Source organism: Natator depressus, chromosome 22, assembly GCF_965152275.1.
Source record: "Natator depressus isolate rNatDep1 chromosome 22, rNatDep2.hap1, whole genome shotgun sequence".
Taxonomy (NCBI): domain Eukaryota; kingdom Metazoa; phylum Chordata; order Testudines; family Cheloniidae; genus Natator; species Natator depressus.
Genome location: NC_134255.1, coordinates 5718376 through 5730967, shown reverse-complemented (window position 1 = coordinate 5730967; position 12592 = coordinate 5718376). Strand labels below are relative to the sequence as shown.

The window sequence follows — 12592 nt, the reverse complement described above, 5'->3', positions numbered from 1 at the left end:
CTGTGTCTATCAACCTAGAGATTCCCTTTTGCATCTGTGCCAATGGAATTCTGTCTCGGCTGCACCACGTCAGAACATTACAGTACTATGTAAATGCCCCAGTCCAGCAAATCACTGAAGCTTTTAAGGATGTCTCTTTTAAGGATCTGAATAATCTGGTTGTAATCAATAGGACTATTCATGTGGGAAACCTACATTTTCTGCTGACTTCAGTGGGAGGCGCTGGTGCTCAGCATCTTTCAGGATCAGGCCCTAAAGGCATTTCCCAAAGCTGAGTGAAGTCAATGGGAAACTTGGGCATTGATTTCAATGGGCTTTGGAGCAAGACCCTAAGAGGTCTTTTAAAAATCATGTGTAGTAAACAATTTTAAGATATAATTATAGTGTAGGTAATAGATTTGTGGTTTTCTGTTTAAAAAACGCTAAGGTCTGACTTTCCCCATCTTAATAATAATAAACCTAGCTCTTGCATAGTGCTTTTCATCAGGAGATCTCAAAGCACGTTGCAAAGGAAGTCTGTACCATTACGTGCTTTTGCACTGGTCTAACTCCATTGACATCAGTGAAGGAGTTACTCCTGTTTTACACCAGATAACTGAAAAGAGAATCAGGCCCATTGTTTTTAACCCAGCAGTGTCCTCACCCAAGAACATCCTTGAAACCATGGCATGACCCCAGGTTAAAACTACCACTTCCAACCTGTGCTGCATTGATGTGATATGTTGCCACATGATATCCTGCTGGGGAGTTTGTGGGTGAAGTTATAAGGCAGCTGGGAGGAGGTTTAAATTCACGTTGTTCGGCTCACTTATTTTTCTGATTCAGTTCTGGATGTATAATTCCTGTGGCTCCAAACTCCGTAGTCCTCTCCCTTAGTGGGGCATGAGATTCGGCGAGTTGTTTATTTGTCTCTTCTTCTGCTTCTTTCAGATATGGAATGTGCAGATGTGCCTTTGCTAACCCCGAGCAGTAAAGAAATGATGTCCCAGGCGCTGAAGGCCACCTTCAGCGGCTTCACGAAAGAGCAACAGCGGCTGGGAATCCCCAAAGGTACGGCACAGTAGGGCCCAATGGGCAGAGCCCTGTGCAACAGACAAAACCGTGATAAACCAGAGGCATTTCTTCATCTGAAATACCCTCTTCTCCAAACCTCTTGCTCCTTTCCATTCCATCTCTCTTGCCATCACCTTGATCCCTGGCTTCTCTGGCTGGAGGATATCACACAAGTGATATCTTCCTCCATTGCTTGATGGATTGATCTATGTGATCTCTGTCCACCCCATTCAGAAGTTGAGACAATCTTTGCTCTCATCTACCCCAGTGAGCAATACCGCTTTAATTGAGTTCCCTCTCGAGGCAGCACAGGGACCCTCTATCCAGTGGGTCATGAATATTGTGCCATGGGAGAGTTTCAGCTCTATTAATTTTTACTATGGGCAGAAGTGTCAAGTGTCTTTTGGCATGACCTGCAAGGTGCTTGTGGTTTGAATGAAGAAAAAAAAAAGATACTGGAAGACTGATGCCCTTAGGGAGAACATGGGCTGTTATAAACTTTGTCTCAAGCCAGGGTTAGGAGCACAGAAAGACGCTGCAGTGACAGACTAAAGTAACACTCGGCCCTATAGGATGAAGCTAAACTGATGATGTTCCCCACCATTGTACGTTATACTTATGTCAACCCAAAGGTGGGATCTGTGGGGCACCTGTCTGTATAGTTGTAGGGATTGCTGATATTTTGGTCCCACTGATGTGGTATGTCTGTAACACATGGTGATTAAACAGCTGCTGTGTTCCACACTAGAAGCAGCTGCATTTCAGGGGGCGGGTGAAGTGACCACTGTAGATCCCTGACCATTAACTTCCTGAGAAGTCTTATTAACGGCTCTCTCCCGTGACCCCTTGGTGCAGACCCCCAGCAGTGGACGGAGACTCATGTACGGGACTGGGTGATGTGGGCTGTGAATGAATTCAGTCTGAAGGATGTGGATTTCCAGAAGTTCTGCATGAACGGGGCTGCCCTCTGCGCTCTGGGCAAGGACTGCTTCCTCGAGCTAGCGCCTGACTTCGTGGGAGATATTCTCTGGGAACATCTGGAGATCCTACAGAAAGGTAATTGAGTGGGTCACCACATGGGCTACACCAAGGGGCCTTGGATGCATGTATTAGAGGCAAACTGAATCTCAGGCCCTCCAAGAGCCCAGCTTAAGGTCTGACTACAGTAGGATTCAGTAATTTACCAACCCCTGGCACAGTGATGCCTTCAGACTTTTCAGCTAAACAGAATCTAGAGAGGACGTATGTGGATGGGAGACCTCTAAGGAAGATACAGGTGTGGCCGGAAGTGGTGTTTGTGGCTCTATGCAGCTAGGGTTGCTAGGTCAGGTTGACGGGCCTGGGGCTATGGCGGGCTCCCTTCCTTGCGGCCCCTAGGCGGATGGGCAGCCAGGGAGGCTCCCCACGCTGCCCCTGCCTTGAGTACCGACTCCGCAGCTCCCATTGGCTGGGAACTGCGACCAATGGGAGCTGCGGGGACGGTGCCTATGGGCATGAGGGCAGCACACGGAGCCTCCCTGGCTGCCCATGTGCCTAGGGGCTGCAGGGACCTGACGGCCACTTCCTGGGAGCCGCGGTAAGCGCCACTGGGACCCCGCACCCCATTCTGCACCCCAACCCCCTGCCCCAGCCTGGCGTCCCCTCCCACACCCAAACTTCCTCCCAGAGCTTGCACCCCCGCAACACCCTGCCCCAGCCCTGAGTCCTCTCCTGCACCCGAAACCCCTCATCCCCAGCCCCACCCCGGAGCTTGCACCTCCAGCCTGAGCCCTCCCCCGGACCCCAGCTCCCAGCCTGGATCCCCCTCCTTCACTCCAAACCCCTCACCCCTGGCCCCACTCCAGAACTCACCCCCCCCACAGGTAGAGTCCTCAAACCCCTGCCCCCCAACCCTCTGCCCCAGCCCGGAGCCCCCTCCCGCACCGTGAACCCCTCATTTCTGGCCCCAGCCCAGAGCCCATATCCCCCTGGCACCCCAACTCCCTGCCCCAGCCCGGAGCCCTCTCCCGCACCCTGAACCCCTCATTTCTGGCCCCACCCAGAACCCACACCCCCAGCCCAGAGCCCATATCCCCCTGGCATCCCAACTCCCTGCCCCAGCCCGGAGCCCTCTTCGCACCCTGAACCCCTCATTTCTGGCCCCACCCAGAACCCACATCCCCAGCCCAGAGCCCATATCCCCCTGGCACCCCAACTCCCTGCCCCAGCCCGGAGCCCTCTTCGCACCCTGAACCCCTCATTTCTGGCCCCACCCAGAACCCACACCCCCAGCCCAGAGCCCATATGCCCCTGGCACCCCAACTCCCTGCCCCAGCCTGGAGCCCTCTCCCGCACCCCAAACCCTTCATCCCCAGCCCCACCCCAGAGCCCGCACCCCCCGCTGGAGCTCTGACCCCACTCCCGCACCCCAGCCCGGTGAAAGTGAGTGAGAGTGGGGGAGAGTGAGCAACGGAGGGAGGGGGGATGGAGCAAGCGGGGGTGGGGCCTCGGAGAAGGGGTGGGGCCTTGGGAAGGGGCGGGGCTGGGGTGTTCAGTTTTGTGCGATTAGAAAGTTGGCTACCCTATGCAGCTGATGTCCTTTTCTCTGAGGGTCTGTCTACCTTTCATTGGGGGGAGGGGGAGGGTGATTCCCAGCTTGTATGCACATCCCCAGGCTAACTCAGCTTGACTGAGTGCCTAAAAATAGGAGCGTGTCCATGGCAGCACGGGCGGGGCTCACGTTAGTCACCCTAAGTACAATCCTGCTGGACCCCTGGTACATACTCAGATGGGTAGCCTGCGCCGTGGCCCGTGCCACTGTGGATGCATGGCTATTTTTAGGGTCTAGCTTGGATACACCTGTGCACGCTGGGAATCACAGCGCCCTGCTCAAATGTAGACATACCCAAGTCAGCACTGGGTGCTGCTGGAGATGTCGTTCCGATAAAACATAAAGCAGAGGGTCCTGGCCAGTTGTGGTCAGCGAAGAGCTCCTGGCACTCTTTGAAAGAGGAAGGGTGTTAACGCCAGCTTCTTGGCTGAATTCCAGGGCAAGGCAGGGACATTCTGCATTCCTAGAAATGAAAGTGTTTTTTTTTCCAAGGCATTCACCCTTGGCCTAACTGGTTCCATTGGGAATTTTAATCATTGACTTCAATGGGAGCAGCTAGGCCAACATTTTTAAATCACACCCAAACTTTCCAGTCGCAATTGGAAACTATTTTTCTTTGTTCCTTGGGTGTGGTTAAACAGCAGCTGTGTTCCACACCAGAGGTGGCTGCATTTCAGAGGGGGTGGGTGAAGTGATCTCTGTCTGATCCGATATCTTGGAGTGACAGAGCTACCTAAGTGGCTGATGAGGAGCCTGGGCTGTGTAATTGAGACACGAATAGTGGCAACAGGCACATCCAGTTCAGCGAAGTACTAAAGCACATGCTTGACTTTAAGCATCTGCTGTAATCTCATTAATTTCCCCGAGATTTGTGGCCCACTGAAGTCAATAGAATGGGCTTTGGATCTGGCATGTGCTGAATTGCTTTGCTGAATGGGGGCTAAAGGTCTGGAGCAAGTGAGGAAGGCGGTGGGTTTTAGGACCCCCTGAAGATACTGTTCCTTCACTGAGAATTTAAAGGAGCAGCTGCCCTAGTTTGAATCAGTGGCGATCTTGAGACTACCTTGCTGCATTCTCCCTACTGGGCTACTAAGGAATTACTAACACACGGTGAAGGGCCCAGAAAACTCAGGGGCACTGAGCAAATTAAAACACTCTGTAGCCCACTCTCGACCCGGTGATACAGCATCTAGTTCTTCCTAGGGCTGTTCCATAGCCCAAGCTTCCATTGCATTACGTATCCATATCCACGGCACCCACCGCCTGCCCTTGCCAGTAATCCAACTTGGGTGGCTCGGCGAGGAGGGGGATTCTGTGCCGTCCAAGAAACGCATTGTCAAATGGAGGTTAATTACTGATTGCTAATTTTACTGTCACCAGTGGTTTGAGAAGGTAAACATGGGTGTGCATGGGAGCTGCAGAAGCCTGTGTTTTTCTGCTCCTTGTTTGGCTCCAGTGTCTTTTCAGTTCTTTTCTTTTTCCGTTCGTTTTTATTGAGCGCTTGGTAAAGTCACCCACGGTAGCGGGATGGTCTTGTGGTTAAGGCACTCCGTTGGTACTCAGGAGGTGTGGTTTCAATTCCCAGCTCTTCTACCAACTCCCTGGGGCAAGTCACTTGGGCTGAGATCCTAAAAGGTATTTAAGTGTTGAACTCCCACTGATTTCCCTTTGAGCATCTGGGCTGAAGTGACATGCCCAACGAAGTCTATCCCAGAGCTGGGAATTGATTCAGTGGGAGCTAGGTGCCTAAATACCTTTGCGGATATGGTGTTCTTTGCCTCAGTTTCCCCAGCTGTGAAATATGGAGAATGCTTTCCTACCTCACAGGGGGCGTTGTGAGGTTAAATCTATTACATGTGTAGGGGCTCAGACTCTGCGGTAATGAAGGTCATGTAATTACCTAGGTAGATAGATGTCCTTAGAAGAAAACTAAAAGTCTTTTTACAGGCTAGGTCCTGGATTCAGCACTGGCTGTTTCTCCTGCAAGAGTGTGAGGACAAGAATAAAGTTGCAGTTCTGTCCATCTTATCCTCCGGATGAGGAACTGGGACTCAGGATGCCTGGGTTCTATTTCCAGCTGTTCTCCACACATGCTGTGTCACCTTATGCAAATCATGTAGAGCCTCTGTGCCTCAGTTTCCCTGTCTGTAAAACACAGTTATCTGCATGCCTCTCAGAGGCCCAGGGAAATGTTTGTAAATCACTTTGTGATCCTTGGCTGAAAAGTATTTATGAATAATAAAAAGGGCAGAAACCTTGTGACTTCCAAACTAGGAAGACAGGGCCCGATCCTGCTCCTAATACAGTCAATGGGAAGGCTCCTTATTATTCACATAATAATGCCACCCAAAAGCTCTGCCCCAAATCAGGGCTCCATTGTGCTAGGTGCTGTACAAACACAGAGTCTCTGCTAGGTTTTAAAATCTAATTGGACAAGACAGATTTTTCTATTCATGTTTTACAGATGGGAAACTGAGGCACAGAGCGATGGAGCAAATTACCCATTGTGCATTGGCCGAGCTGGGAATTGAGCGAACATTTCTTGAACCTTAATCTAGTGTCTTAATCATGAGCCCTTCGTTCCCAAGAGTAGCTGGTCATTCTCATCAGCGGGAGCGGGACCAGGGCCTTGTCTGTTAGACCCAAAGCATGTAGCTTCACCTTCACTAAACCACCCAGAAGCATTAGGTCACATGAGGACACATGGCAACCTCCCGGTCCCTCTTATTAACATGCCTCTCCTGTTAGCTCTTTCAGAGCGAGTGACTCACCTACCACAGGCTGCACAAGGTATAAAAATGGCAGCAGCTGGGCGACTTTTCCTTCATGAATTTGGGTGTTTGCAGTCATATTTTTCCAGATTTCTTCCTAAAATAACTCCCATTTACCAGCAGCCATCAGTGCCCTCTGCATGACTGTAAACCTAGCTGAAAGTTGCCCTTTTTAACCTAGTCCCACCCTTTCCCTGTGGTCACCCACCCTGCCGCTTGGCAGACTCTGTGGGGAGGGGAAAAGCACACTCGGGATTAGGTCTCTCTCCACAAAACCTTCCTTTGTTTAAGAATATTTTCCACCCTGCAATCCCAGGCGAGGAGGCCAAAATTAGCCTCCTTCGAGTGAACGTGCATTATCTTTGGTTAGTTTTTCTCCAGCCTCAGCAGAAATAAACACAGGCAGAGCAATTCGTGCTTTTATTTTTGTTGCCCTTTGTAATGTCACATTACCCTGTTTCTGTCCATGCGCTGTGCGCTCTGCAGCTGCTCCTGCAATGAACGAGGTGGGAACGACAAGAGCCAGAGCAGACACTGTGCAGCTTCCAAACTGGGAAGACAAAATTGGCTTCCGCATGGGAAAGCACTGATGTGATGGATGGAAAGGGGTGAACTGAGATGTGTACTGAGTGTACAGTTATTATTATTAATTCATTTCCAAGATCAGGCCCCACTGTGCTAGGCACTGTACATACAGCAGAACCTCCGAGTTCCGAACACCCCGGGAATGGAGGTTGTTCTTAACTCTGAACTGTTTGTAACTCTGAACAAAAGGTTATGGTGGTTCTTCCAAAAGTTTACAACTGGACATTGACTTAATACAGCTTGGAAACTTTACTATGCAGAAGAAAAACGCTGCTTTCCCTTCATTGTTTTAGGAGTTTACCTTTAACACAGTTCTGTACTGTATTTGCTTTTTTTTTTTTTTTTTTTTTTTGGTCTTTCCTTTTGTCTCTCCTGCTGCCTGATTGCGTACATCTGTTTCCAAATGAGGTGTGTGGTTGACTGGTCAGTTCGTGACTCTGAGGTGCTACCTTACACACACCGAAGAGTATTAAGTCGGAGTAAGTTGGTAGCTCTGCAGCAATGCCTCATGAGTGTAGGAACAGCGTCTCCAGTGCCTTGCACCTTTTCCTTTGCACATGAGCAGGGTAGGAGCAGCAGAGGGGTGTATGGCCAACACACAGATAGATGTGTTTTGGCCATACACAAGCAGCTAAAGCTGGTTGAAAAATGGGGAAATTTTTGTGAAACGATGTGTCCCTGTTTTTCATTTAAAAAAAAAAACAGGTTGAAGAATGAAAAGGAGCCAAAATTAATGGAAACAAAACAATTAAAGTATAATAATCTATATAGTGAGATGACGTGATTGTTGCTCTGAAGCTTAGAATGTTGAACCAGCGTGAAGCCTGGCTGAGAGCTCTTTTTTGTTCCGAATATCATCAGGTTCAGTCATCAGCTCTTTTACACTTGATCCATATCACCTGTACAGCACCACGGGATTTCAACAAGTAATTAATAATATTTCAGTAGTGCCTAGAGCTTCCAGCTGAGATGGGAACCCTATTCAGCATTCTCAAAAATCAGGCAACTTATTGGGGCCCACGGCTAGGTTTTTCCAAAGAATCTAAGGGAGTTAGGCACCCAGTTCAATGGGATTTGGACACCTAACTTGCTTCTGATCCTTTGAAAATCCCAGGTTAAATGGAAGCTGAATGCTTTTGGAAATTCTGACCTCCATGTATAACTGAGAGTTTCAGCACAGGTGAGATTCCTGTGAGCTTGTTTCTTTAACTCCCCTTTCTTCTTTTAGATGAGATAAAGCCATACTCAGCTAACGGAGTGAACCCTGCGTACCCAGAATCCCGCTATACATCGGACTACTTCATTAGTAAGTCTGAGCCCCTTTTTCCCAAAGCTGCTCCTCTTTTCCTCCAAATAGTCCAGCATATTAACGTGATTGCATCTGGCTTACAGTGAGCTGGCCACTAGCCTATTTAAAATAGCTGGAAGTGGTTAGAAAAGTGACAGTTGTTCTAGGGTTATCTCTTTTCTCAGTCTTCTGAGCCCCAACTGATTTGTGTGCTGACAAATTACTGCCCCAGTCATGGCAGAATGTGCAGCTTTCATGGTATGATTATCCCTCTTCTGTCTTGTGTCCTTTGATCATCAGAAAGATAGCTAATGTGGGGGATCATCATTAGGCTTCAGAGTTAACATTCACTGAGGCTGACCAGGAGAAGTGCACACTTTTGAGCTGTTGCATCAGACGTTCTGTGGTCTCAGACAGACATCACTTCATCAGTCAAAAACTTAAGCCTACATTTTTAGAAGTGGTCTCTGCTTTTTGTTGCCTGGATTCTGGGCAATCAACCTGAGACCCTTAGGACCTGACTTTCAGAGCATCTGCCCCTCCCATTGATTTTGAGTGGCATTGTGAGTTCTCAGCATTTCTGAAAAAAAGGCCCACAGTGTCTCAAATCAGGTACATCAAAATCCAGGCATTTTTGAAAATTTGGGCCTTAATATCATTTAAATGAGAGTTTAGATTCTGGAGCTCCAGATGGCAGCCATCCAGGGAAAGTGCTGGGTCCCTAATCTGGCATGATCCAACCCCCAGTGCCAGCGCTTCAGAGCCCATACAGCAGGGAAAGATTCAATTGTGCTTCGTGCATCATTGACAGAATCATCCGCTAAATTTGGATTCCAGACTCTCTTCGGTCAGTGGGAAGGGTTGGAGCAGAAAGGAACTCGCTTGGCTTTGATGCCAGGTGAAGCATGCTGGGCCAGCAGTGAGGGGAATCTTGTTTTTGATATGTAAACAGCAGATTTCATCTGAAAGTGGTTGAAGGAGAATAAGTGTAGAGCAGGGAGATGTCATTCTACAGGGGGGATTCTCCTGGCTGCCACTGCTTTTTAGGGAGGAAGAAAGTGCTAATCCTACTCCAGCATGCTACATAGAGCAGCAGTGCAACCCTTGCGTAAGTCCCACTGCTTCCGATTATCCTAACATGCTGTTTACTCTGAAACCTAATGACGACACATATTCTCTCCTCGTGATTGTGAAAGTGAGCAACCTCCATGTCTGCCATGTCAATTGGCATCCAGCTCCATTGTGATGTCAAGGACCCTCCTCTGCCTTTTCATACTCCATTTCCTGGGGAAACTGCTAGGAGCCTCCCTCTCGTGGTTTATCCAACCCTTCCTCCCATAACAGCTCTGAGGTTGCTCCTATTTGCTTATGGCCCAATCTGGTGCCCACTGAAATCAGCGGGAGTTCTTCTTATTTGTTACTATTTATTATTTGTACTGTGGTAGCACTGAGCAGCCCCAACTGAAATCAGGGTGCCTTTGTGCTAGGCGTTGTACATCCAGACAATAGTAATTAAAAATATACCCAAAGATCTCACGATATCAGCATGTTACAGGAGACGAGAGGTAGAAACAGCAGTGGTCTGTTTACCTTTGAGTCGTTGTCTTTTCGGTCAATCGCTAACATTAACCCACCCAGTTGTTCCACCTGCAGGTTATGGCATTGAGCACGCTCAGTGCGTACCTCCGTCCGAGTTCTCCGAGCCCAGCTTTATCACAGAGTCCTACCAGACCCTCCATCCGATCAGCTCAGAGGAGCTCTTCTCCCTCAAGTACGAGAATGACTACCCGTCGGTCATCCTGCGTGACCCTGTCCAGACGGACTCCCTGCAGACAGACTACTTCACGATCAAGCAGGAAGTTGTAACGCCAGATAACATGTGTATGGGGCGCACCAGTCGAGGTAAGGGCCTGGAGTCTCTCGAGCCTCCGCTTGGTTTCTCCCTGCACCCTGGGTGTTCCCCTCCCTTCCCCTGTACACGCCGAAGGGTCCCCTCTACCCTGGATGTTCCTTTTCAGGAGTCACCGGCAAAGAAACCATCAGCGCCCCATAACTAGTTCCACAGTGTCTGTTAGCCAAGGGTCTGGAAGCACTTACGTATAACGTCCCAAAGCTTCCGCAGGGGTAAAATAATCCTAATGAATATTAGATCTCAAAGCGCTTTACAGAGGAGGCCCATATCATTTTACAGCTGGGGAAACTGAGGCACGGAGCGGCACGGTGACTTGCCCTAAATCACCCAGCAGGCCAGCAGCAGAGCCAGGAATGGAACCTAGGTCTTCTGAGTCCCAGTCCGGTGCTCTAGCCCCTCGGTAGCACTGCCTTCCGTTTGATTTCAGTGGCACGACTGCAGTTTACATTAGCTGGGAATCTGGCCCAATGAATGGAACCTCACTGCTCCGATGTGAGGCGAGTGTTGTTTTCCCCATTTTAGAGGTGGGTTAACTGAGGCAGAGAGAAGGGCACTGGCTCGTCTCAGTTCAACATGAGGTCAATAGCAGAGCCAGGAATAGAACCTGGAACACCCTAAACCAATACCAAATGCCTTTCTAGGGTAACATTATTTAACTCCAAACACACAGAACCAGATTCTGCCCTGGTCTGAGTGGATTTGGCTCCACTGAAGTCAAAGCAGCTACACTGTTTTACACCAGCTGAGGCACTGGCTCATAAGTCCTATGCAAAGAGTGGGTGTTATCCATAGAGCACAAAGCCATTTGCAAAGGAGGGGATCATTATCCCAATTTTACAGATGGAGAAACTGAGGCACAGAGCAGCAACGTGACCTGCCAGAGATCGCACACTGAGCAGAACCCAGGTATCTCCCAGGACTTATCAGAATGCCAGTGTCAATACGAATTGGTCTTGATGCTCAATGTTACGTCTGTTTAATTTTTTAATGTGGAACAAGAACTGAAAAATGCCATGGGTTGGATCTTTGTGAAAAATCAAGCTGCTTTGCCAATCCCAGCATCATGCCCCCACTCATTGGAATCACATGTATGTCCGATGAAGTGAGCTGTAGCTCACGAAAGCTTATGCTCAAATAAATTGGTTAGTCTCTAAGGTGCCACAAGTCCTCCTTTTTTTTTTTGCGAATACAGACTAACACGGCTGTTACTCTGAAACTATCGGGGCTATTTTCATTATTCTCCTCTTCTTTTTTTTAATATCCAATCTTCTTTTTTTTAATATCCAATCTGGGAAAAGGTTGTTTGGGAGGGTTATTTTTTTTTAAAAAACAACAACTTTGGCTGGTTAAACATTTATATAACACAGGCAAATTAGGCAGATGTGGCAAGCCAAGGGGCAGCTGTGTTGCAATTTTAGGCAAGCCCTTTTGCAAGGGCTGTTTTTGCAGATCAGCTTCTAATTTGGTTCCTTCTCTTCTCTTGAACTTTAAAGCAGGCATCTTGGTAATTCTTACTGAAATACTTTCACTATCATGACTCAATCTTATACCGGCCTACAGGCCCCACAAGCCTCAAGGGAAGGGTGTTCTTCTGACATAACAGCCTCTCAACCTAGTGTTAGGGAAACAGGATCATAGAGAGAGGCCTCTATCAGTGATCCCCTTAACATTTCATTTGTGATTGAAGAAACACAATGGTCAGGATCCTGGTTGGCACTAAATCCTGCTCTAATAGTGTAAATGCACCCTCCATGTTGGTGTAAATATATTAGGGATAAGATCCCTTAATACTGCCAGAATGGTATTCAAGGGGACTTAGTATAAATGGGTATCCGGCCCCCAAGTTTATTATTATAAGCTTATTATAAATTCCATGCAAAAACAACATTAGAAGAGTGTTTAGGTTGCAAATTCAAGCCCTTAAAAGCTAAGGAATGCCAGAATTAAGGCTACCCATGCAACCTGAATTCGGCCCCCTTGTGCAGGTGCATTATGATACAGTCTTTAATTACATGATCACATGCTTTTTTCCCCACCTTAGCATGCTCAGGGCAGATAGAATCTTTAGAGAATTTTTTTCAAAGGCTCATAACTTGACTGAATGTAGGTGGATTTTCACATAGATGACAAAAGGCCTGACCTCCTTGCCAAATTTCAAGTTCCTGGTACAAAGCATGGAGGGGCTAGAGCTTCTCAGCAAAATGGTTGTATGATTTTTTTAACATGGGCAAAACACTTTTTCTCTAACCCTGTTCTGAGAAAATGCTGAATCATTTTTGCTGAAATTTTCTCCCCCCCAAATATAGCAGCTTGAAGTACAGACATTTTCAGCCCAAATTGATGAAATCTGGCAAGTTATAAGCAACTGAAAACAAGGAATTATAACTGGAAAG

General features: G+C 48.1%; 1 protein-coding gene across 2 annotated transcripts in view; it reads left to right on the top strand.

The window, feature by feature from the left end:
• ETS1 (ETS proto-oncogene 1, transcription factor) overlaps positions 1–12592 on the top strand; it is a 121476-nt gene that overhangs the window by 84459 nt on the left and 24425 nt on the right. For both annotated transcript variants that reach the window (XM_074936520.1, XM_074936521.1), the window contains 4 exons: positions 931–1050; positions 1909–2109; positions 8228–8305; positions 9941–10189. In XM_074936520.1, the coding sequence (XP_074792621.1) occupies positions 931–1050; positions 1909–2109; positions 8228–8305; positions 9941–10189 (648 nt within the window). The remainder of the gene's footprint in view (positions 1–930; positions 1051–1908; positions 2110–8227; positions 8306–9940; positions 10190–12592) is intronic.